We start from the raw sequence: 24832 nt of genomic DNA on the forward strand, positions 1-24832 counted from the left end.
TGCTCACTGCTGCTTGAATGTGGCTTAAGGTAGAAAGCTGGGAGAAAGATATCCTGGTTAACATGAAACTCGGAGACACCATTAGGGAGAAAAGCCAGATGCAGTCTGAGCTGAACTTGTCCTTATAGAACACTGTGTAAGGAAGCTTGGACATTAGGGCCTTGTGCTCAAACACCCCCTTGGCCAATGTGATTGCTACCAGAAACGCCACCTTATACGAGAGGTACAGCAAAGAATATGTTGCCAGCAATTCGAAAGTTTGCCCCATTAGTCTGGAAAGGACCAGATTAAAGGTCCCAGGCTGGGACCGGCTGTCGAACGTAAGGGTGCAGTCTGTCGAGGCCTTTTAGGAAACAACTGACCATGTGGCTGGCAAAGACTGATCAGCCCAGCACACCTAGATGGAAGGCAAAAATGGCGGCCAAGTGAAACTTTATTGATGACATGGAAAGCCCTTGCTGTTTGAGGTGAAGAAGGTGGTCCAATATGACAGGTATGGACATAAGTGTTGCAGATAGGAGGTATTGTGAAGACCAAATTGTGAATCTCTTCCATTTGGCCAGGTAGGTAGCCCTAGTGGAATGTTTCCTACTGCCAAGGAGGACTTCTCTGACCAGACCTGAACAGGCAAGCTCCACTGGGTTCAACCATGGAGCTTCCATGCCGTGAGGTGAAGCAATTAGAGGTTCGTGTGCTGGAAGAGGCCGTAATCTTGGGTTATCAGATCTGGAAGCAGTGGTAAGATAATTGGGGTTTCCACGGACATTTGCAGGAGGGATGCGTACCAGTGCTGGCGAGGCCAGGCTGGAGCTATGAATAACACAGAGGCCTTGTCACTTCAAATCTTGAGGAGCATCTTGTGAACGAGCGTGGAGAAAACGTGTACAAGAGGTGTCCCTTCCAGGCATCTGCGATGGAATCTGGTCTGTGATTCAGGAAGGAATAGAACTTCAGGCACTTCCTGCAGTGATGCGTGGCAAACAGGTCTACTGGGGGAAACCCCCACTGTTGGAAGATGGTATTTGCGATATCTGGGCATAGGGACCACTCGTGGCCATGAAAAGACCTGCTGAGAAAGTCCGCCAACTCGTTCTGTACTCCAGAGAGGTACGACACCTCCAGGTGCATTGAGTGAGCTATGCAAAAGTCCCATGGTCTAAGGGCTTTCCAGGCACAGGGGAGAGGAGTATGCACCCGTCTGTTTATATAAAACATCACTGTTGTATTGTCTGTCATGACAATACACATTTCCCTTCCAAATGAACTTGGAATGTCTGGCATGCCAGACGGACACCTCTCAGTTCTCTGATGTTGATGTGAAGTGAGATCTCCACTTGGGACCAGACGCCCTGAGTTCTGAGGTCTCCCAGGTGTGCACCCCACCCCAATACTGACGTGTCCGTCACCAGCGAGAGGGATGGCTGTGGGCTGGCAAAAGGAACACCCGAACACACGGCCTGCGGGTCGAGCCACCATAGGAGGGAGTCAAGGACCGGACAAGGAAGAGTGATGATCTTGTCTAGATAGTCCTGAATCAGCTGATACACCAAAGGCAGCCATACCTGTAGAGGCCGGAGTCTCAGTCTGGCATGTTGTATTACATAGGAACAAGCAGTTGAGTGTCCCCGAAGCTTTAGGCAATTCCTTGCTGTGGTAGTAGGGAACTGCCTGAGACTTCGTATGTTGCACAGGGACTGGAAACGCGACTCCAGAGGTACACCCTCACCTGTTTAGAGTCCAATACCACCCCTATAAACTATCCGCTGAACGGGGGACTTCTGTACATTCAGTAGAAGGCCCAGGTTATCGAAAGTAGTCTGATGATGCTCACTTGTGTCTCCACTTGCACCCTGGAGCAGGCCTTGATTAGCCAGTTGTCGAGGTATGGGAACACCAGCATCTGGTGCTTGCGTAGGAACACAGCCACAACTGCCATGCACTTGGTAAACAGTCGAGGTGCTGCTGACAGGCCAAACAGGAGGACAGTGAACTGATGATTGTAGTTCACCATGAACCTGAGGTACCTTCTGTGGGACATCGTTATCAAAATATGAAAGTAAGCATCCTTCAAATCGAGGTCAGCGTACCAGTCCCCCAGATCCAAGAAAGGGATAATAGAGGCCAAAGAGACCATGCGGAACTTCAGTTCCTTCATGAACTTGTTGGGATTTCACTGGTCTAGGATGGGCCTGAGGCTGCCTTTGACTTTCGGTATTAGGAAATACCGTGAATAGAAACCTTTGCCTTTCAGCTCCTGGGGAACCTTTTCCACTTATGATCATGTGCACCTCCTGCACAAGCTGTTGCTCATGAGAAGGGTCCCAGAAGAGGGATGGGGAAGGGGTTGGAAGGGAGGGAGAACTGGAGGGAGCATTCCCTTTCTACCATGCGGAGTACCCAACAATCCGATGTAATATGGGCCCATGTAGGGCAGAAATGGGACAGTCGGCACAAAAGGTAAGGTGGGATGGATCTGCAGTTCGGACTGGTGTGTCGCCCGCGGGCACACCTTCAAAAGTTCTGCTCCTGGCCAGAGGATTGTCTCACCTGTCCAGAGCCCTGGGCTGAGGAAAGGTGAGGTCTTTTCCTGTTACGTCAATTCTGTCTCCGAGAAAAGTCCTGCCTGTTTTGAGGGTAGAAATGCATCCGACGAAATGGGTATTAATCCACGAAAGCTCATGCTCCAAAACGTCTGTTAGTCTATAAGGTGCCACAGGACTCTTTGCTCTTTTACAGATCCAGACTAACATGGCTACCCCTCTGATACAAGGCAGGGGCTGTGGCTTGAAATGCCTTTGTTGAGTAGCGGGAGCGTGCAGGCCAAAGGATTTGAGGGTGGCCCTTGAATCCTTGAGGCTATGAAGCTGCAAGTCCGTTTTTTTCTGAAAAGAGGTCCTAGCCCTCAAAATGGAGGTCCTGGATGGTTTCTTGGATCTCAAATGGTAGACCTGAGACCTGTAGCCAGGAGCTCCTTCTCATAGCTACCCCAAAGGCCATAGTGTGAGTGGACGAATCCGTGGAAGGCTGCCTGCAGCGAAGTCCAGGCAATGAGCTTACCCTTCTCTACCAAGAAGGGAGAACTCTGCCCTGGAGTCTTACGGCAACAGCTCCATAAATTTTGCCATCTCTGCAGGAGTTGTAGCTGTATCTACTGAGGACAGCCTGGTGATTAGAAATTCAGAGATGGAGTCCCCACGTGAAATAGATTTTTTCTTCCAAAGAGGTCCAGCTTTTCGGCTTCACAGTTTTTCAGGGAGGGTCTCTGATAGCCTTGGCACTCCCATTCATTAGCCACTGTCTAGCGGGGGAGGTGTGAAAAGGTGCTCGAACCCCTTAGAGGGAAGGAAGTATTTCTGTTTGTTCCTCTTTGCTATTGGTGGTAAAGAAGCAGGGGTTTGCCACAGCGTCTTGGTTGTACCTTGAATTGTTTTGATAAATGGCAAAGCAATACGGGAGGGACCAGAAGGGGTGAGAATGTCCACCATAGTGTCTGATGTCTCGACCACCTCCTCTGCCTGGATCCCCCAGGTTCTGTGCCACCCTCCTCAGCAACTGCATTCTACTCTCATTCTACTGGCGCATTCTACTCTCCTCCAGGATGGGGGCCGTTGACGTTCCCGCCACCGCCTCATCAGGCGAGGACAAGGCCTTAGCTGGAAGTGGGTCCTGTTCCCTGCCCTTGGCACCAATGGGATCATGCGGCACCTGGTATTCCAGCGCAGTTCATGTCGGTAGCGGTGCAGTGGGTGCCAGCAATGCTGGCACTGGCAGTGTAGCCAATGCTAGGTCCTGCCCCTGGTGAGGTGTCGGAGACACATATGAAGCTAACACCACAGATGCTGACCTAGAGTAGGACCTCTGGCACTAGCCATGGCAGAATGCCCAGGGGGTCCAGAATGGCCATTGGGTGGGGGCCTGCCACTGACCAGGCCACGGCACTGGATGAGTCTGCTGTGCCCGCCTCTGTCAGACCTGAATCGTCTGCTTCTCCTCGATCTGTGGGACTCTGCTTCCAACTCTGAGCATTCACTATACAAGGACCATGGAGGAGCAATGCCTGGAACTCTGAAATCAGTGCCACTCCTCTATGGGTCCACTGGTGGACTGTACAGGCAACTGGTACCAAGGAGATGGCAAATGGTGCATTACCATAGAAGGTTTGCCTCTGGATGGCACAGAGGGTCTCACGGGTGCCATTGAAACCGAGCTCGGTGTCCTGTCTCAGCTCAGAGGGGAAGGTTTAGAGGTGGATGAGGTCGTTGGTGGCCTCGAATGCCTCCGGCGTGAAAGGCAACTGGAGATCATGGTCCTCCCAGATTGGGCAGTGCTGGGGGCCTGGACTCGACGATTCCTGTGCAGGGGCAGGAGCAGACGTGACCCTAGTCGGTGGAGCTGAACACCTGTGGCCCGATGCGAGTCTCCCAGTGGTGGGCTCCTGCACCAGTCTGGGCATGAGGGAGCAGCCCCTTTTGGGTCTCCTCTTCCTGTGGAGCACAGGGGATTGAGAATGGTGCCGTCCACTTCCCTGTGTGGAACCCTGATAGAGCCGAGGGTCTCTGGCAGAGTCTTTCCTCAGCGCCGACTCATGCGTTGTCTGTGCATGACGGCGGCTCCACTGAGACAGGGTCTGAGTGAGGACGTAGAGCAGCCACCATTACCAGGATCTTGAGGCGCTGATTCCTCTGAGTCCTCAGACGAAATCCCCTATAGATCTTGCAGAGTGCTTTCTGGTGGCTTTCCCACACAAACACATCAAGCCAGAAGTGTGGGGGTCACTTCTTGGTATAGACTTGCCCCACACACTGTGCAGGGTTTAAACCCCAGGGATCAGGGCATTCCCTGGTACCGGGGAAAAGGCGGAGCAAAAGAGGGGGGCTACCCCCAACTGAAACTTATCTAGCACTATATTAAACTATACTACTATAAACCTACCTATTCACAGGACAAAAGTTCAAACTACTAGAAAAGTTATACTTACAAAGCAAGAGCTATGAGCATTTCGGCTAACCGTCACAGGCTGTCAGAAGAAACTGAAGCAGTGGCGAGTCGACAGGGCCCTATATCCAGCGCCATGAAGGTGTCTCAACAGTGTGCCCTTGTTGCCAAGAAAGCTAACAGCATTTTGGGCTGTATAAGTAGGGGCATTGCCAGCAGATCGACGGACATTATCATTCCCCTCTATTCGGCATTGGTGAGGCCTCATTTGGAGTACTGTGTCCAATTTTGGGCCCCACACTACAAGAAGGATGTGAAAAAATTGGGAAGAGTCCAGCGGAGGGCAACAAAAATGGTTAGGGGGCTGGAACACATGACTTATGAGGAGAGGCTGAGGGAACTGGGATTGTTTAGTCTGCAGAAGAGAAGAATGAGGGAGATCTGATAGCTGTTTTCAACTACCTGAAAGGGGGTTCCAAAGAGGATGGATCTAGACTGTCCTCAGTGGTACCAGATGACAGAACAAGAAGTATGGTCTCAAGTTGCAGTGGGGAAGGTTTAGGTTGGATATTAGGAAAAACTCTCTCACTAGGATGGTGGTGAAGCACTGGAATGGGTTACCTAGGGAGGTGGTGGAATCTCAGAGGTTTTTATGGTCAGGCTTGACAAAGCCCTGAGTGGGATGATTTAGTTGGGAATTGGTCCTGCTTTGAGCAGGGGGTTGGACTAGATGACCTCCTGAGGTCCCTTCCAACCCTGATATTCTATGATTCTATGACCCCAGGGGGCACCCGGATGGACCTGACAGGTACTGCTAGGGGAAAAACCTTCCAGCTGCCATGCACGCAACACACACACACCCCTAACTGGAATTGACATGAGCAATCACTCAAATAAGAACCTCTCCTAGTTCTCTGCTTTAGGGTTATTGTAATATGAAAAAACTTTTTTGGTTAAGAACTGGAGCTAATTAGAGAGGATGAAGATCTGAAATAACTCTTCCTTCTTTAACTCACATAAGGCTGGAAATCAAAGGGAAGATTCTGTCCCCCATCTGAGATTCAGTCCCTCTTCCTAGATAGTGCTATTTTTGTGTTTTAGCCTGTATGAGGGGCCTTAAATACCCATGCTCCTTGTCTGATGAGTTTTCTAAAAAAAAAAATCACATGCAAGGAGCACATCCCCGAGGGAGTCCAAACCATCCTCTGGGAGGAATGGGCGTCAGCGAGGATTCTAATCTTTTTGTCAAGAGACTATTACTCTCCAAGATTTGACAAGGAACTTTTGTACGTGATGAAGCCGCTACTGTGCAGAGAAGGGGAACATTCACCTCTGATGAATCCTTAATTTAGAAACATGGTCCTGGCTGCCTGTTAAGAACCAATTTATCCTTGCAGAGGTCCCTCAGGAACCACCAATATGGGGAAATGTAGGACCCCCCAAAATTGTACAGGCGCTAAACCCTTCACCTGGCAGAGCCAGGGTTCACAGGCTGGGAGCAGATGTGGCAGAGCTCCCCTTTTGTGGCTCCTCAACAGATCTTTATCAGATGGAGAGAATCCTCTGGCCATTTGCCTGCTCTATTTCACTAGCTCTGCCACGGGATAGGAAAGCACGAAAAACGGGGAACATAATAGATGTCTTATTCTGGGAAAGATCTTTGTTTGTTGTTTTAAATTGGTTTCCAGTGAACAAAGAGAAGGAGGGCTGGGAGAAGAGAACAGGATTCATTACTACAGCTTTAGAATGGCTTTAAGAGCCAGGAATAGTGCAAGAGCAGAGACACTGCTTTGTTTAGCTGGTTGGAGGCAGGGAATATGGTCTGAAACTGTTCGAAGAACACCCAAACTCATAACCCCCATAGATACATTTTCAGCTGCCACCAGTGTATACTAGAGGGCAACTCAATTGTACTGAGTTGGTAGAATAACTACAAGTTAGAAATGTAAAGTTAAATAGTGATTAGTTTTTCTGGGCCTTCATTTTAGCTTTCTTATCTAGTTTTGTCAGTATATTAACTAATCAAGTTTTCTATTTCTTGGCAGATTTGTTTTAAAAGTTATTTATCAACAGTTGACAGCGAGTGTTCTAATCAGAGACCCATGCCATAGTTCCAGGGCCATAGAATTTGCCAGGGAACCTACACAAAGCAGTGCTCCAGAAATCATGTTTCTAGTTAAAAGAAAAAAAATGTTTCTAACCATTGCTGAAGAAAACCTGAGCCAAATTTAAGTTAATGCAGTGATCTCTTCTTGAGTTTGTAGACAGCCTGAAAAAATAGCTGTAAAAGACATGAACCCACTCCATTAATCTCAAAGGACTGTTCAGATGAAAGCTATAACAAATAGGGGGATGATTACTCAGGTACATTTTTACTATTTTTCTTGCAATTAAATGAAAATTTTCTGTCTTCTGCAAAACCATGTCACAGAATCTAAGAATCTCACCACAGCTTACTACAGAGTACACGAGGCTTTGTTTGTAACCTTTTTCAGCCTGGGCTTTAGCATGCTGGGAACACTAAACATCTGTATCACAGCAGCATTTCTACCAGGTCCAGTGGTCTTGATATGTAGGACTGGTCTATAAAACAACTTTCCCCACAGAAAACCACCAACTCCTGTCCAGGACTGCCTCAGAATTTTAGTAAAAAATCTGAATTATTTGAGGTACATCCAAATGCATCAACAACTGACTCATAACAAGAAAGAAGGGAAGACAGACTTTTGCTGACACCAGGTATAGTGCAGAATTGGAACCCTATAGCTTTACAGATAATTGCCAAAATGCTGAAAGCATTTCAAAGGGTAATACTCCAAGAAAGCTCGGTCTGAGGGCCACAGAATTCCTGTTTTCTGGAGGGATGTGTGCAGGGTTACTTATCAAGTCTTTCTGTACTGTAACCATGATCCTGAGTAGCTAGTAATATTAACAATTTTAACATGACAACTAATTTAACAGTTTAGTACAGTGTTGCCTTTTTGACCCACAAAGCTGGCTAATATTTAGGGTTATTTCCATTATAAGAAGCAATCAGTGATATGAGACAGATATATTCTTACTGCTATCTTGCTTATTTACAAAAAATATACATAAAGTTTGGTCTCCTTCAATGAAGTAGGAGAAAAAAACCTAGCAGGCAGTTTTCTTGCTCAGTAATCCAAGTCTACCACTCCAGTGAGTTCTGCACCCACAAAGCTCTCTCTCTCTTGCTAATTCCTCTCAGGATCATGCTCAACTCCTTCTACATGCTTTTCTGACTCCAACACATATGCAGTGCAACTAAATCTCCTAGCCAGTGTCTAACAGAAAACCACTCACTCCACATGGCTTTGCTCTGAGCTGCTATGTTGCCTAGTGCCTTGAGTGGTAGCTCCATATAGCTATTCTTGCTACAAAAAGGGGTCTTATTCAATCCTTCTGCTGAGCCTGAAAGATTACTTGGCACACACATCAGCTTTAAAGAGGTCTGATTATCTTTGGATCTACAACTCACATGAAGGTAGCCATCTCTCGCTATGACAATACCTTGGGATATGCAAGTATTTTTGTGTTAGTGTACATAAACTGAAATAAAAATAGTACATCTCTACCCCGATATAATGTGACCCAATATAACACAAATTCGGATATAACACGGTAAAGCAGAGCTCTGGGGGGCAGGGCTGCACGCTCCGGCAGATCAAAGCAAGTTCGATATAATGCGGTTTCACCTATAACGCGGTAAGATTTTTCAGCTCCCAAGAACAGCATTATATCAGAGTAGAGGTGTAGTGTGCTCAAGATAGCCATTCCACCCCTTTCTTTCAGAGAGGAGATCTAGGACATCTACCACAAACAATTTTATGGGTTTTTTTTTTTTTTAATTCTCTCTCTTCCATGTCACTCATTCTGCCTCTGTGTCACTATTCCATTGCCTATTGCTTCTATTCTCTTTTAGATCAACATCCCCATTCCCTTATTCTTTCATATACATACCATACTAGGTGGTCCAACTCTTAGCTTGCTCTAGTATTACTGTTTTTCCTTTCCTGATTCCACTTTTGTTCTGCTCTTATGTTTTCTCCCCAAGCTCTCTCATCTCCAGTGAGATATGCATTGCACATTAACTAGTCATCCAAATAACTCTCCAATAAAGCTATTATCCCTTGTACTTGAGATAGAGAAAACCTAAGTGATTTGATTAAAGCCATAAGGAAGTGAATATTTGAGTATGAATTAGAATGATGGAAACCTTTGTTCAATCCCACATTTACTCCACACTGTTTCATGCAACTACTGTAGATAACCCACCTTCGACACTGAGAGACTATACTGGGTGCTGAGAAAAAAAAGCAGACTCACTTGCAGAAACTAACTGGGGAAGAAACTTGAAGCATAGTCTGAGTGGTGTGATGGGGTGTATCAACCCCGGACTGGGCAAGCAGGAGTTCATCACTCACTGTGGGCCCAAGCGGCCACGAACCTCAACATTGCTGCACATGCTTCTGGTGGAGGGAGCAGATAAAAGGAAGCAGCTCACTCCAGTCTGAGCTGGCTGAGGAGGAGGATGGACATGCGCTGCTGACTCCTTCTGAAGTACCGTCAGATCTCCTGACTGCAAAGGAGGGTATCCCTGACTACACTAAGGGAGATCCCTCATTAACGGAGGCAAACAGAGATGCCAAGCCACAGCCTATGGAGAACAAGCCTCCAGGAGACTCAAGGGTTGGAAGTGACGCAGGGAACGCATTGGACGCCGCCACTTGACCCTTAATAAGTTGATCATTGGCTTCTTAGGACCCTGAGTTGGAATCCAGTGGACTAGGGTGGGACCAGGTTGCCCTGCCTTTAGCTCCATCCTGCACTTGCCACTACGCATTACTGTCGGGAATCGCTGATATAAGTTGTTTGTTTGCTCTGCCTTGCCCGAGGGCCAAAACCCCAGACTGTTATTGTCAGCCCCAGTCAGGAGGCTAAGAGCTACAGACTGTTCATTTGCTCTGCTCCAACCAGAGGGCCAGAGTCCTTGATTGTGGCTGTCTGGCCCAGCAGAGTCCTGACGACTGTGTGACGCAGTGTATCAACCCTGCACTGGACACGCAGAGCCTCTGTGACAAGTGGTACTACCTACAGCTGCAAACTCACAAAATTAGCTATTTAATACTGACATACTCCCAAACCAAGCATACGCAATTATAAAAGTGACTGAATAGCCTATGACTTTCCGGGAACAAAAACCACTGCAATAAACTTCCAACCCTAGTGACTGATTTAATTTTCAAGGCTTCTCTTCTAACAAAGCGTCAGGAAACTTTACTTAAAAAAATAAATAATATGGAGGACACCCGTGCTAGCTACAGTCCCCCCCAGAAAGCCAGAGGGACTGCAAGGTTTGTGGGGCTTCCAGAGGTCAGCTGTAATTTCAATGAAATGTGGGCAGCACAAAACCAATGATTTTAAGACTACTATTTAGAAAATTAAGACATCTCCCTACCTTAATTTTTAAATAGACTTCAATATTTCCAGCATTCTTTAAAGGCAGCTGCTGCTTGGCTGAAGAACCCACACTAGCAGACAGACACATGGCCTTTAAAAAAAAAAAAGTGGTATTTTACAACAAAGAATGCAGAACTACCAACAGCAAAGAAGCTAAAGTACACTTAATTTATAATTTTTTTTTGGTAGAATACCTGTAAGTCCTTTGGAGCATGTATCCTAGCTGTTCCAGCTCTTGCTCTGAGGGGAATACTTTTTATCACACTAGTAGGCCCTGGACTGTCAACCTCTACATCAACTCTTGCTAAGAACTCATCTGCTGGACCCAAGATATCTAGAAGGATTTTAAATTCAACAAAAGAGTCAAGCATTTTTTACCTGCAAAATTCTTAAAGTTTGATGCCTGAACTATAACCAACTTGAAGCTCAATATTTTATTTTGAAGTGGTTAGTATGGTAATGGGGATCTTAATTACTTAAGATACAACTGTACTTTTATTTTGGGTATTATTTAATTTCAAGTATTAAAACGGATCTGTCAATGCCAGGATGGATGTACACAGATTAGGGCACCAGAGCAAAAAAGTTACTGAAATGTTTCATCTACATTAGGGACTTACCCTTTTAGTCCTAAAGCAAACTTGTAACACACAAAAGTAGTTAAAATGGAAGTCAAACTACTATACCTGAAAGAGAGATTTGTTTCTTTGGTGCGTGGAACAGGACCCACACTACTAAGATTTCAGGATCCTGAAAAAAGGAATATATTTGATACTTTACAGACATCTACTGAAAATTTCAACTTTTAAACTGTCCAACAGGCAGTGTGAACAAGACATTCATTAATTGAATTAGATGTCTAGACTCAAATCTGGAAAAGCAGTGTTTCTAAGACAAAACAACCAAAGAGCGTTTTACTATGAACGCTCCTTTTATAGGTTACAAAAAATAGTTTCTTAGCTAAAGTGAGCTAATATACAGAGAAGTTATCCAGAGTGTAAGAGGGAATTAAACAGTAAAGTAAAAGCTTTGAATAATCTTGAATCTACTTTCTTGGAAAATCCCAGTAGTTTGATTTTTAGTTAATATTTTAAATTATGAAGATAAGTTACCTACACTCTCCACCACCCAAAAACACTCTTACAGTTCAACTACTGCCTGATCACTCCCACCACCAGAAAACCGAAATGAACTCAAAACAAGAAAACAATATTGATCACATCACTACCCTTCATACAAACTGTTAGTGTGGATTCAGTTATCTGTAACTAGAATAATTTTAAAAGAACAATTTCAAAAACTAATCTTGTTATGAGCTACTTACTTGTCCATCATAACTTGCGTGTATCACATGGTTCACAACTGATGGAGCTGCTAGCTGAGAGATTGCATCAGTCTGAGGTGAACATTCAATAAAAGTATTAACTGGTTCCTTGGAAAATGTGAAGCAACGCCACGCTACAGCATTCTGTCATAATAAAACCGCTTTTTAAAAATCAAATATTAAGATCCACATTTTCAAAAGTAATATATAGACATGGAAGTTTTGAGGATACTTCTCTAGGTACGGGTATAGCCTTTGAGGCTGCCACAGAATTGATAATTCAAAATTATCCTTCTGTGGAAACATATCCTAGCAATACAGCAAAGCAGCCATAACAGATACATATAAAATATGCTTCTTCCATGACAAATTCATCCCTATCAACACTGATTACTAGAATTACTGTTACAGAAAAGTTTATTCCGTCATTGGAGATTTTTAAGAGCAGGTTAGAAAACATCTGTCAGGGATGATCTAGATAATACTTAGTCTTGTCATGAGTGCAGGGGACTGGACTAGATGACCTCTCGAGGTCCCTTCCAGTCCTCTGATTCCACCTTTAAATAAATAAATAAATAAATAAAACCTTAATTTACTTACTGCTTTGATAATAAGTCTGATGGGCACAGAAGCATGGGTCTTGTTGATTAGTTTTAGTGGAAGAGCCTTCCAACTGCCAGATGATAGGTCACCAAAATCTAGACCATCTGTCTTTCCTGTTTCCACCTGATATTAGACATAGATACAGCCTTTATCAATTTGAGGGAAGGACCATGCTTTTCCACATATTGCCTCTCTCCTTCCCTGCACCCAGCGATACAGTGCAGTTCCCCTGCTGTTAGAAGTGGAAGAAGTGAGAAGTTGGCTTTGACACCAACAAGCAGCACCATCCAATTGACTGTCTCCCACACTTTGGGCCTGAATCTATTTCTGTGGGGTAGGCAGGGTAAAGCAAGCACACAAGGCCAGCAGTAGTGGAACAGGCTGGGTATCAGGACATAGGAATTTAACAGCAGCATTGTGGAAGCAGCTCATTTAAAAATGCAGAATTCACAAAAATCCATATTTCAAAGCTCAGAGAGAACACAAACCTGATGTTTAATTTTAGAAGTGTGTTTTGTTTGATATAAACACTTCATGAAATCAGCTTAATTAATCAAAAACTTTGTATTATCCTTTCTTCAAGACTCATTTAATTTACAGTTGAGATCCCAGGAGGACAGTTTGAGGGAAGAAACAAAAATTGAACCTTCTGAGAACTACCCTAAGAATGTTTGTTCATAAGCTGCTAAAAAGATTTTTAAATAGGAACAAAAGGATACGTATAATGTTCACATGCTGGTAATATCAAGAACTGAACCAAAATTTCATGCTGCACTGAGGTACTCACAGAAGAGCAAATTTTGATTTTTATTAACTTAATGTACACTTAAATTTTGATAGCTACCCATTAGTGATCTTAAAATCTTTATTTCAATAAAGAGATGCTATCAATCTTTGAGAGGCTGAAGAGATACGTAAGTAATAATTGCTATTTCAACAGAATTCCTTAGAGTCATTCTGTGCAGTTCAGATCATGGTAAAAAGTCTTCCAATCAGCAGGTGCAGACAGGATAAAGAAAAGCTCTCTTATGAATGAGACTGACAATGCTCACATTTGTGAATATTCTGAAAAAATACTACCTTGGAAATGAAATAGTTCCCCACCTTGATGAAATAGGCAGAGTGTTTGAAACTCTCCACCCTGGTTAAGCATATAGACATGAATGAAGCAGATATTGGAGAATCTCTCAAGAGTTCAAAGAGAACATGACAGGATGATTTAAGAACTAGATGACTACAATGCATAGACCAAAGGAGACTAGAGTGTACACTTTGCAAGATAAGTCACTTCTGAATGAGGACTCAGAACATAAAGCTCCGCTTCAGACCCTTTGCATTGCCACTTGGACCCTCAGCCTTTATCCATACAATCCTGTAAAACAAGAATCTTAAATGTGGTATTTGAATCTATTCACCAGATTCTGAAAGTTACCAAGAATCAAATATGCAGATTTAGACTTCCTATCTATGAGCACAGTAAAAACCTGCTCAGCCTTTTTCCACATATGCTCACTCAAGAATTATCTTTTTGCTTAAGTGATTGCTATCTGTTGGTGACATAAAAAGGAAAAGTTTGTATTGGTAGAGATTTAGCATTTCCAGCAAACCAAGGCCTTTGTGGGTATTTAGGGTTATCACAGGATGATTCTATTCAGACTTTATCTTTGAAGGCAAACAAATGAAGTCAAAGTCAAGGAGAGAATCAGGTTTTTCAGGGGCCAGCAAAGTCTGCAGCTTGGCTCTCACTCTCACCCCACCCTCTCTACATTTTACTTGAAAGCTTTTATCCACTTCAAAGTTCCCCACTGCAGAAAGACAGAAGAGTGCTGAAGTTGTCTCTCACATTTTTCCAGACAGTACTAGCCACAGCTCAGCTGCTTGTATCCTGGATTTCAAAACCTCGGCAGAAAAGCTGGCTCAGCGAAACATAAATCTTCGTTTACAAAAACAGATCTTTGCTTACAAAGTACTAAACAGGCCTCTGTCACTGTCTCCTGCTCTTTGGTTCCTGATTAATATATGACACAGTGATGACAGTGTTTGGCTTCTCCCTGGTTTAAGATGCAAGTTGTATACTAATAATTGACTCCTAGTCAGCAGCAGAACATTCTCCTGATCAGCATACTTATGCCACTTTGTGGTTTCAATGAAATTGTCGCCCAAGCAACAAATTAGTCATGACTACCCTCCAATCTGAGCGATGGTGGCAACCAAAGACTATTCCTGGTGACAAACTTACCCTGCAAGCAACAGGTGAGGAAAAGAGAACTAGTAACTCCAGAAACAGGCAAGAGAGCTTAGAGCAGCATGACCAACAGGCAACTATACAAAGCTGGAGCAGCTGTATTTGAAAGCATGCCCGTGGCATTAGGACTGGAATCACAGAACCAGAAACGTCATGCATTTTGTGACAGTTTAGCTGGGTCAAGGAACTGACTTGCTCTCTCAAATTCACAAAGGACAGACTGAGCAGCTCCTGTGACAGCAAGAATTTGCCACAACTGAGACTCTAGAATAGGTTTTTCTGTTTTCATAATGAGGCTTGCCTCAATGCTGGTTAAAACAAGAACAGACAGGAATGAATAATTAGATCAAGAGTTTTCTTCAGGAGTTAGTAGAAACCACCCACCAGCTTGATGAAGGGTAAAGTGCCCAGGTCAGGGTAGAACATATGAGCATCCACAGCACAGGAATGGCTCTCACACACACACAGCTGGCCAAAGAAATCCAATCTCACAAACACTGAGTATGTGCACCAGAAGGAGGATCCCTGTGGACAATTACTCAAAGAAGAAAACTTACTTATTCCGCATATTTTAGCCACCCAACTACTACGACTGAATGAAATAAGAAGCTATGCACCATACCTTAGCATAGGCAAAATGTCAATTACTCATGAAGCAGAAGTCTCCAATGCCCCACATAGGGGCCCTTCTGCAAATAAATTTTGCTAAGTATCTTGTGTTAAAGTTTATACTTCTGTACATTGCCATTTAAATGAACTATTCTCATCTCCTTTCGAAATAAAGTAATCTTGAGGTCTCAAAATCGTTTTAAAGTATTTAGAAAAAGCAAAAACGTAAGACTATATCGGTTCAATATAACAAACTGCTTACCTCGAGATTAGGATTTTCAGCAACTGCTGTCAAAACTACCCTAGTTGCCAAAGCTTCTGCCTGGACTATTGTCTCAGCATCTGCAGAAACCGGCCAAGATGAAATACTGAAGACACACTGGAAGATTCCAGTATGACAAGGTAAGAAAAGTATTTTCAGCTCTTCTGTAGAATGAGGTCCTATGATGGTTTTGTTCTTGAACACTAGACACTGACATTTCAGAGGATCCATCTAAAAAAATAAGCCTTATTAGTTTCTGCAAAAGTAAAAAAAGGCAAAGAATTCCACCCTTAAGACTTACCTCTAAGATGATGCCCACAAAGGTATCTAACAATGGCTCGGTAGGTGGTTAACTTATACTTGTTGATCATGTTTTTGCTTAATGGTTTTAATGTTACCTTCTCCTCCCCCTTTCCCCATATGTCTGTCTCATCCAACTGTTGCACCGTTTGAATTTTATATTTTCAGTTTTTGGAAAAATCCCTCTCCCAGTTTGTACAGCATCAAGATCACTGGCCTGCTCAAGTCCTGTAGCTTATTGTAATATACATAAGACTGTATAGAACAAGTAGAATAAGGAATGTTTTACATACTAAGCTTCCTGGAATATATTTGTGTTTGTTCTCCACTATTCCTATAGACATTGTATATAAAGAACTAGTTTTACAAAATGAAGTAATATACCTTACACTGTAACAAAACTTAAGGCTGTTCCAGAACAGAGTACACAAGAAGAGTAAGCTGCTACATAAAACTCAAAAATAGTTTTTACCAGTTCTGGTTTCAAATGTTAAAGCAGTACTAAGTATAAGCCAGCTTGGTAGGTAGACGTTAGCACCACCTACCATGCAGGGATTTAAGTTGGGATCAGGAGTTCATAGCTGATAAGAAGCTACTAGTGTAGTAGAGGCTTCATGCTACAATGCTGAGAGAAGGGGAAAAAAAAATAAGCACCAACTAGTCTGGAAGGAGCCAACTAGAGAACTTTTTCCCACTGGAATTTGTGTCATAATAGCAGGAATGGAGTTTAAGTTTTTGATGCATTAAAACTGCAGGAGGGGACGAGTTTAGAAAGAATTTAAGAATTCATAGGACTCTATAGTCATTGTTCCTAGCACTTGAAACATTGCACTGTACATTAAAAGCTATACAGAAAAAGCTTACCTTTTCTCCATTAATTGAAATACTGAAAATTCCAATGCTGACCTGCAACCATCTTTCAGTTGGATTAAAAATACCAAGACTAGTTTGTGATGCAATTCCTACACAACAAGCATTGGGGAACTTCAGCTCTTCTGGTACTCTCACATGTCCTAGGAAAGAAAACCATCTCTATTAATTACCAATATCTGTATATTTACAAGTATAAGTATCTAGCAATTGTAGATACTTATACTTGTAAATATACAAGTATATCAAGTATATACAAGTATATCATGAGCACCCTGATAAAGGTAAATAAACCATGACCAATTTGATAGGCTGGAGTTAAAATAGTTCATAACCTGGCTTGACAAATACACCCTCATTCCAAGCATTACTAACACTGGTCTGAGATTTCCTGGGAATGTTTCCCCGTGAACTTGAGGATATTAGTTAAGTGTTCAAGATTCTAGTGTCCTTAAAAATGAGGATGTTTAAGAAAAGTGTGCCAAATGCAGTTACTAAAGCTAACTTCCCCCCCCCCCCCCAAAACAAACAAAAAACCCCAAACCAGTACTGTAGCTTAAGGTTTCATATCAAATGGAATAGTAACTGAGGGGTTCATTATGTACACCTTACAGGAAATTAGGTGTTTCTGTAAGCATCCAGCACCACAATGCTAATTAGGCTCATTTACTGTACTTAAAGTGATAACTTATTACAAAACTGACTGCCGACTTTAGGTTTCTACTCTTTAAACTAAGTTCTAGAACAGGGGTCGGCAACCTTTGGCCCGCGGCCCGCCAGGGTAAGCACCCTGGTGGGCTGGGCCGATTTGTTTACCTGCCGTGTCTGCAGGTTCGGCCGATCGTGGCTCCCACTGGCCGCGGTTCACTGCTCCAGGCCAATGAGGGCGGCGGGAAGCCATGGCCAGCACATCCCTCAGCTCGCGCCGCTTCCCACCGCCCCCATTGGCCTGGAGCAGCAAACTGCGACCAGTGGGAGCCGCGATCAGCCGAACCTGCGAACGCAGCACGTAAACAAACCGGCCCAGCCCGCCAGGGTAAGCACCCTGGCGAGCCACGTGCCAGAGGCTGCAGACCCGTTCTAGATCACTACACAAATTAGACTGGTTTGTGTCATTAAATTGAAAAACCTCTCCTATTACAACAGAACTTAACACTAAAGCTGTTTAAGAGTTCAGTAGATTTGAAATTGTTTGAAAATCGCCTCTTTTTGTATGCCTGCAACAACCATAATTTTATTTTAGGGCTGCCTTAGCTGAAATACATGCTTGTATTTAGAAGCGATCTATCCTTATTCTCCCACTCTTAAAAGGAAAATTAAATTAAATGAGCACCATTAATGTAACATTAAAGTAGAGATCTGTACTAAGACCAGTATAAATGAATTCATTGCATGGGAAAAAGGTGTGACTAGGGAGATGTTAAAACTTGCCAAGGACAAAATTTAGGTGAGCCAATTCCCTAGCAGAGGTGGAATACCTTTAGAATAGTCTCAATGCCTGGAATCTGGAAAACAGAATGCTTACACTTAGTGCATCAGCCTAAGATTTACATAATGGACTTTGAAAGGAACGAACTGAACTAGTCATATCAATGGCTAGTAAGTTTAATTAACTATTCAGGAAGGTGACCAAGGCATTGTGAACAAATTCAATTAAGATACAGTAACTCCTCGCTTAACGTTGTAGTTGTGTTTCGGAAAAATACTACTTTAAGCGAAACGATGTTAAGTGAATCTAATTTCCCCATAAGAATTAATGTAAATGGGAGGGGTTAGGTTCCAGGGAAATTTTTTCGCCAAAGAGTGTGTGTGTATACACACACGTACGTTTTAAACAAACAATTTAATACTGTACACAGCAATGATGATGGTGAAGCTTGGTTGGGGTGGTGAAGTCAGAGAGTGGGATATTTCCCAGGAATGCTTTGGTGCTAAATGATGAACTAGCACTCGGCTAAGCCCTCCAGGTTAACACATTGTTGTTAATGTAGCCCCACACTCTACAAGGCAGCACAAATGGAGGGAGGGGAGACAGCATGGCAGAGAGAGACAGACACACTATGTGTGAGAGAAAGGGAGATACACATTGCCCCTTTAAATACGCTGACTCCACTCTAAGTACATTGCCTTTTTAAGTAGGTCAGCAAGTTGAGACAGCAGCTGTTGCCAGCAAGCTCCCTCCATCCCGGGCCTTGTCCCCCTTCCATCCCCCGCCCCGCTCTGTGGAGATGGGGGTACAGGAGCAGGAGGGAGGAGAACACCCTGACATTAGCATTCCTCTTTCTCCCTCCCCCTTTTACAGCAAGCAGGAGGCTCCCAGGAGCTGCTCCAAGGCAGAGGGCAGGAGCAGCACACAGCAGTGCGGGGAGGGACAGCTGATCTGCCTAGCAATTGTTAGCTTGCTGGGCAGCTGCTGCACAGGGAACTTAGGAGAGCGGGGAGCTGATAGGGGGCTGCCGGTCCACCATGGTTCCAAGCCCCCACCAGCTAGCTCCAACCGGCTGCTCTTTCTGCAAGCAGTGGACAAAGCAGGCGAATGCCAAACAATGTTATAAGGGAGCACTGTGCAACTTCAAACAACCATGTTCTCCAATTGATCAGCAACGTAACAGAGACAAAAAAATAACAGAAGGTATGCAAAAGTGAAGTCAGGAGCTCCCATTTCCTGCTCTCAATAGGAAAGGAGAAGAGTACAGTGAAAGACAAAAGTGTTTTTTTTTCCTTCAGAAAGGGAAGTCAGGACTTAATTATTTTTTGCTTGAGGGAGAGGAAAGTATTTGGCTGAGCAGTGACAGCAAGTGAGGGTGAAACCAAGGGCTGCAGCACTTTTAGTGTCCTATGGGAGTAGAACAGGATGCAGAGTCTTGGATTTTAGGTGGAGTGTGACTTACCATCTCCTACTCACTCAACTGGAAACAGGAAGAACTGCAGTGCAGGTTTCTTCCATGATGTCACCACTCATGTTCCCTAAAAATCCTACCAAATCCTCTAGGAAGAAGAATGCCAGGACCTAGTATTTCTAATAGCTAAAATAGTATCTTAGAGACTGATACTATTTAAGTAAATGTTGATTTAACACAAAATTTAAATAAAGAGGAAAAGAATAAAAACAGTGTATATGAAACAAACCAGATGACAGCTGCAGCTGTAGATCAATGAAACACAAAGTTTCTATTTCTTGAGGTAAATTAAGTTTATGATTTACCATTTTAAACTGTTTTGATCAGTAGCAGTATTTTAAACAAAATCATGATGTTTAGAAAAGAAACAACTTACCAAACCCAGATGGCTCCCACCGTTTGCTTCCATTAGGGCCAGCAGATTGCCCAATGTACGATTCTGTACTTAAAATATTCGTGTTCCAGGAACCAGAGTGTGGATTACAAAGTGAAGATGTACCCAACAATCCAGGCCCAACACTTGGACCTAAAGGAATTCCTACCGTAACTGAATTCTGAACGTGTCCTGCTGGGATGCTAGAAAAAGGAAGTCCTGCTGGAAGACAACAACCGGTGCAGCTGCCACCATACTGAGACAAAGCAACATTTCCACTTGATTGCATGTTTCCTAGGTATTGTTGAGCAAATGCTGTTGTTGCAAGTGAACGTCCAGTAAGTAGCGTGGGAATCGCAGAAGACACTGTCTGAGTCTCACAGGCAGATCCATGGGATTTGAAGCTTGAAACAGGAATATACTGTTCACCACACGTATTTTGATTTAATGGAATATAAACACCTAATGCACTGTATGTGGGTACCATATTTAAAGAGGATAATCCTGGCTTCTTTGTTTTGTGTGTATGATCCTGCCAAGCTACAGGTGTATCGACATTAACAGATAATGGCTGAAGAACACATGACTTGCTTGGTAAAGCTGGATTAACATGTCCCATTTCGTTCTGACTGGATGTTGTGTTTGGAAGACTAGATGTAAACTCATTTTCACTTCTTGGTAAACACTCTCTGGACAATTTATGGTTGGGTACTAAATCTTCAAGTTTGCTGCTAGGACCTGTAGACTCACTTGCTTCTGGTTTCTCATTCACGTTCTTCTGACTAGTGTTTAGTGATGTTCCTCTTCTATTTCTTTGCCATGATAAGTCTTCGGGTTTTTCAGTAGTCTGTTCTACTAATGGAGTTGGACTGGATCGAATTATTGTTGTGCTCAACTCACTAGCATTATTACTCTAGAACAGAAGTTGTTAAATATCACACATTAATATTATAAGTTATAGATAGGCTTGGAAGGATGAGTTTTGGTTTTTTTATCAGTAAAGGTCAGTAAATGTCAATTTCACTGTAAATAAACTGATGAAAAAAAATATTTCCATCCTTAATCAAAATTTACAGATAGAAAGAAGTAAAAGGCTGCTTGAGAACTAGAGTATAAGGATATTTACTTTGTATATTTTGACATACGATATTGACACTGTTTTAACAGTTATAAAGCTCTGAATTTTTGAATATCGACATCTACTGTCATTAAATAATTGTCTGACCTCCTCACCATAATTTCCTGCCACTACGAAAACTTAAAAATAGATAAAAATTGAGGGGGAGGGGGAAAGCTTAAAATAATCATTAATATTATCTATCAAAATTATAGACAGTAAATATTGAATTCTGCCTAACCTAATTATACGAAAAATATTAGGGTTTACATTGGTACATACCAAAAAGTGGAACAGGAATCTTTGCTTGGAAGTATCTACAGGGCCACTTGACATAATAACGTTAACCAAATTTCTGAAACTTCTCTTTCTTCTAGTAATAAGGTCCACAGATAAATTACAGTAGGTGCTTCCACCTGCCTGGAACTTGGGGACAGAACTAGACCTGTAAGTTGCTGAGGAATGCCCCACTTCCTCAAGTTCCCACCAGTTAAGTTAGCTTCCATGGCTAGTGTAACTCCATCCCACTTTCCTAAAGTACATATTGTGCTAACTGCATTTCTAAATAAATAAATAAAAAATAAATAAACCCAAGTTTCTTCTACTACAGAGCAAAGGATAGATTCCCTTAACTAAATAAACCTGAATCTTTAAAAGTCAGTTTTTTATCTGACTCTAGATGATCACTTTTCAGAGTGGTAGCCATGTTAGTCTGTATCAGCAAAAACAACGAGGAGTCCTTGCGGCACCTTAGAGACTAAAATTTATTTGGGCATAAGCTTTCGTGGGCTAAAACCCTCTTCATCAGATGCATGGAGTGAAAAATATAGTAAGCAGTATATATATTACAGCACATGAAAAGATGGGAGTTGCCTTACCAAGGGGGGGGGGGGGCGGGTAAGTGCTAATGAGGCCAATTCAATTAAGGTGGAAGTGGCCTATTCTCAACAGTTGACAAGAAGGGATGAATAATCAAATTTTCTGTCTAGAAAGCTTGGATAACGTTTTCCTCTTATCCATCACAGTGGAATTTTCATAGAAATGCTACTCCAGGGTATAAAACAGGATTATTCTTTAAATATGGACATCCACAAATGAAGTAAATTGTATCCCAGCTTACCTTTACTAGGAACTATAGCATAAAGATGTCTGCCAAAACATGGTATTGGACAAAGATTGGATAACAAATTTGTTTTACTGCTGAACTTACATACTGATGGCAACATGGCCATGTAGGAGATCTCATTAAGAGATGCATTACTTTTCTGTCCATTAAATTCAGCGCTTCTAAGGATTGGGCTGTGATGCTGGACAGAATGAGGAATATTTTTTGAATTTTGTGACAAAAAAGTTTACTTTGGGAATCAATAGTATGTTGCTGAGAGAATTACTTCCCTGAATTTAAAGGTATAATTTCTTCAGAGAAAGCTCCTGAATTTGAAAACTTACCTAACTAGAGGTACCAACTATTGGGAAAGTTACTTAAAAATAATAAGTTCTGCAAGGAGTTCAGTTTAAATAGAGCTTTAAGTATGAGTGAGGTCCCAATATTGTGGTTTATGACCTCCTAAGACTGGAATCAGGGTAGTCGTCTACAGAAGTGTTTAATGTTGCAATTGCAGAGGACTTTTTTTCCTGAAAATGACACTGCAGAGACTTCTACACTGTGCTTCTTGGACAAAGCAGATGTATATATGCCCACTGACTTCAGTTACCCTGAAGTTCTTTAAGCTATGAAGTTTATCCTCCAAGAGGAAAAGAGGGATGACCGTTTAAGTAGCAGGTCCTGCACTGTCTGCTGAACCTCTTGGGGCAACCACGCAGTTTGCAGCCATGGGTACCTGCACAGGGTGATGGTCGAGGCCATGGTCCTAGCAGCTGAATCACATTCTCGCCACCAGCTTCCCTTCATCTACCAGTGAAAGGTACTCCTGCTTAGCATCCTCAAGCAATTTGTCTTTACATTTTAGAACAACATCCTAGATATTAGTCATATAGCCCTAATAAAGCCTGCTGACCGGCAATTCTAAGCTGTAACCCTGCCACAGAATACATTTTTCTACCAAACAAGTCTAGCTTTTTTGTCCTTTGACTTAGGGGTAGACACCTATTGGCCCTGGCTCTCCCTCTTGTTGGCAAGAGAGACAACCAGTGACCATGGAGGAGGGTGGGAATAAAAGTTCTCAAAATCCATGAGGGCACATAATATCTACACTTTGCTTGCGCAGATATGGGAGGGAGTAAGGAGGAATTTACCAGAGAGCCTTGGTAAGTTCTCAAATTGCCTCATTAATTGGCACCACCACCCAAGGCCAGAATATCAACAAGGTGGCAAGAAGATTCCTTAACCAACTCTACCTGAATGTCCAAGGCTACCCTTTTTAAGAGTACCTGGTGAGCCCTGTAGTCATCAATAGGGGATGAAGATACCCCTGAGAAAACTGCTTCATCTGGATAGGAGGAAGATGAAGCCAGCACAGACTGAGGCTGTGCCTTCTGTTAGCTGTCCTGCCGAATGCTCCTAAACACATTCTTCCAGGTTGGTACTGGACCCTGTACCAGTGATCAGGAGAGGTTCAATGAGATGACTCCCCACATCTAGCTGAGAAAACTGAACACAATTGAGCTAGGGAAGACGTGGAAATGGGGGGAACCCATATGGGTTCCAGAAGCCAGGCAAAGGGCACTTGACCCCCCACCCATATCCCCCCCATCAATCCAATCCTCCCCACCCCCCAGGGCCAAGGAGGCAGGAGAGGACACCCAAGGACAGACTAGGCAAGACACTCATAAGCTGGGGAAATAAGAGAATCAATCAAAAGAGAAGTCATCTCCTCTCTGTGGAGGGGCCACTCCAGTCAGTGCTGGGTATCAGTGCCGAGAGTCCCGAAGAGAGCAAAGAGAGAGCTATCACTGCTGGCTTCACTCTCAATGACTGGGGAACTGGAAGCAGGACACTCAGGAGAGATTCTGTGTCTGAGAGGTCTACCTGGCTGTGTGGTCTACCAGTACCCAATGCAAGCTCCTGCACAACCACTGCACAAATAACTGCACAGCTTAGCAGAAAAAGCCTTAACTGCAGCAATGCAGAATAGCTCCACCATAACACAGCACCACCTGGACAGGGACGCACCAGGGTCAGCACCTGTGGGAAGTCTGCTCCCCAGCTAAGGGGCCCGGCCCCTGCCTGGCAGTCAACTTCACTGATGGATGGGTGCTTTGATGGATGACTGCTTTGGATTTTGACTTTGTCCCTTCTAACATGACACCCCCATTCAGAGAGACATCCTTTCACCCAGAGAGCCCCCTCTTTGAGCCTCTCTGCTTTTCTGGGAGCCAGTGGCAGAGTGCAGTGCAGTCAGCATCAGCACTCAGAGGTCAGATCAGCATAGATGCTGAAGTGCTAAGTAACAAGAAACAAAAAAAAAGGTCTAAAGGTGGTCTCCATCAAAAAAAAAAAAATAAAAAGCCTGGCCTTTAGCCTGGTTTTTCTTGGTTTCTGCTTGACTGGCTGGATTTGGAAACCAATCCCCAACAAAAAAACAACTCACTCAAACAAAACAAGGTTCAAACTGGGTGTGGTGGGCCCACACAGGCCTGGGCTTTGAGCATGCCAGACATTCCTCGGCATTGCTAAAAGAACCGAAAAAAAACCCCAAACTTGGAAACTGAGAAAAAAAATAAAATTAAAAAAAACTAAAAAAAACACTAATACTATACTATACAAATATGTAACTACATATAAAAAAAGACATGTTGAGAGCACCTGTTAAAGCAAGACCAATAGGTTCACACAACAAACACAACAGGCAGAAA

At 43.3% G+C, this 24832-nt stretch overlaps 1 protein-coding gene across 1 annotated transcript in view; it reads right to left on the bottom strand.

Moving 5' to 3' along the window:
• The window catches only part of LOC120397312 (centrosomal protein of 192 kDa-like), a 189227-nt gene that overhangs the window by 66594 nt on the left and 97801 nt on the right, over positions 1–24832 (bottom strand). The window contains exons 32-39 of the mRNA XM_039523013.1: positions 19903–20812; positions 16621–16769; positions 15457–15687; positions 12338–12463; positions 11738–11881; positions 11100–11163; positions 10608–10747; positions 10412–10504 (exon numbers count right to left, since the gene is read on the bottom strand). Coding sequence (XP_039378947.1) covers positions 10412–10504; positions 10608–10747; positions 11100–11163; positions 11738–11881; positions 12338–12463; positions 15457–15687; positions 16621–16769; positions 19903–20812 — 1857 coding nt within the window. The remainder of the gene's footprint in view (positions 1–10411; positions 10505–10607; positions 10748–11099; positions 11164–11737; positions 11882–12337; positions 12464–15456; positions 15688–16620; positions 16770–19902; positions 20813–24832) is intronic.

Source organism: Mauremys reevesii, linkage group 2 (assembly GCF_016161935.1).
Source record: "Mauremys reevesii isolate NIE-2019 linkage group 2, ASM1616193v1, whole genome shotgun sequence".
Classification (NCBI taxonomy): domain Eukaryota; kingdom Metazoa; phylum Chordata; order Testudines; family Geoemydidae; genus Mauremys; species Mauremys reevesii.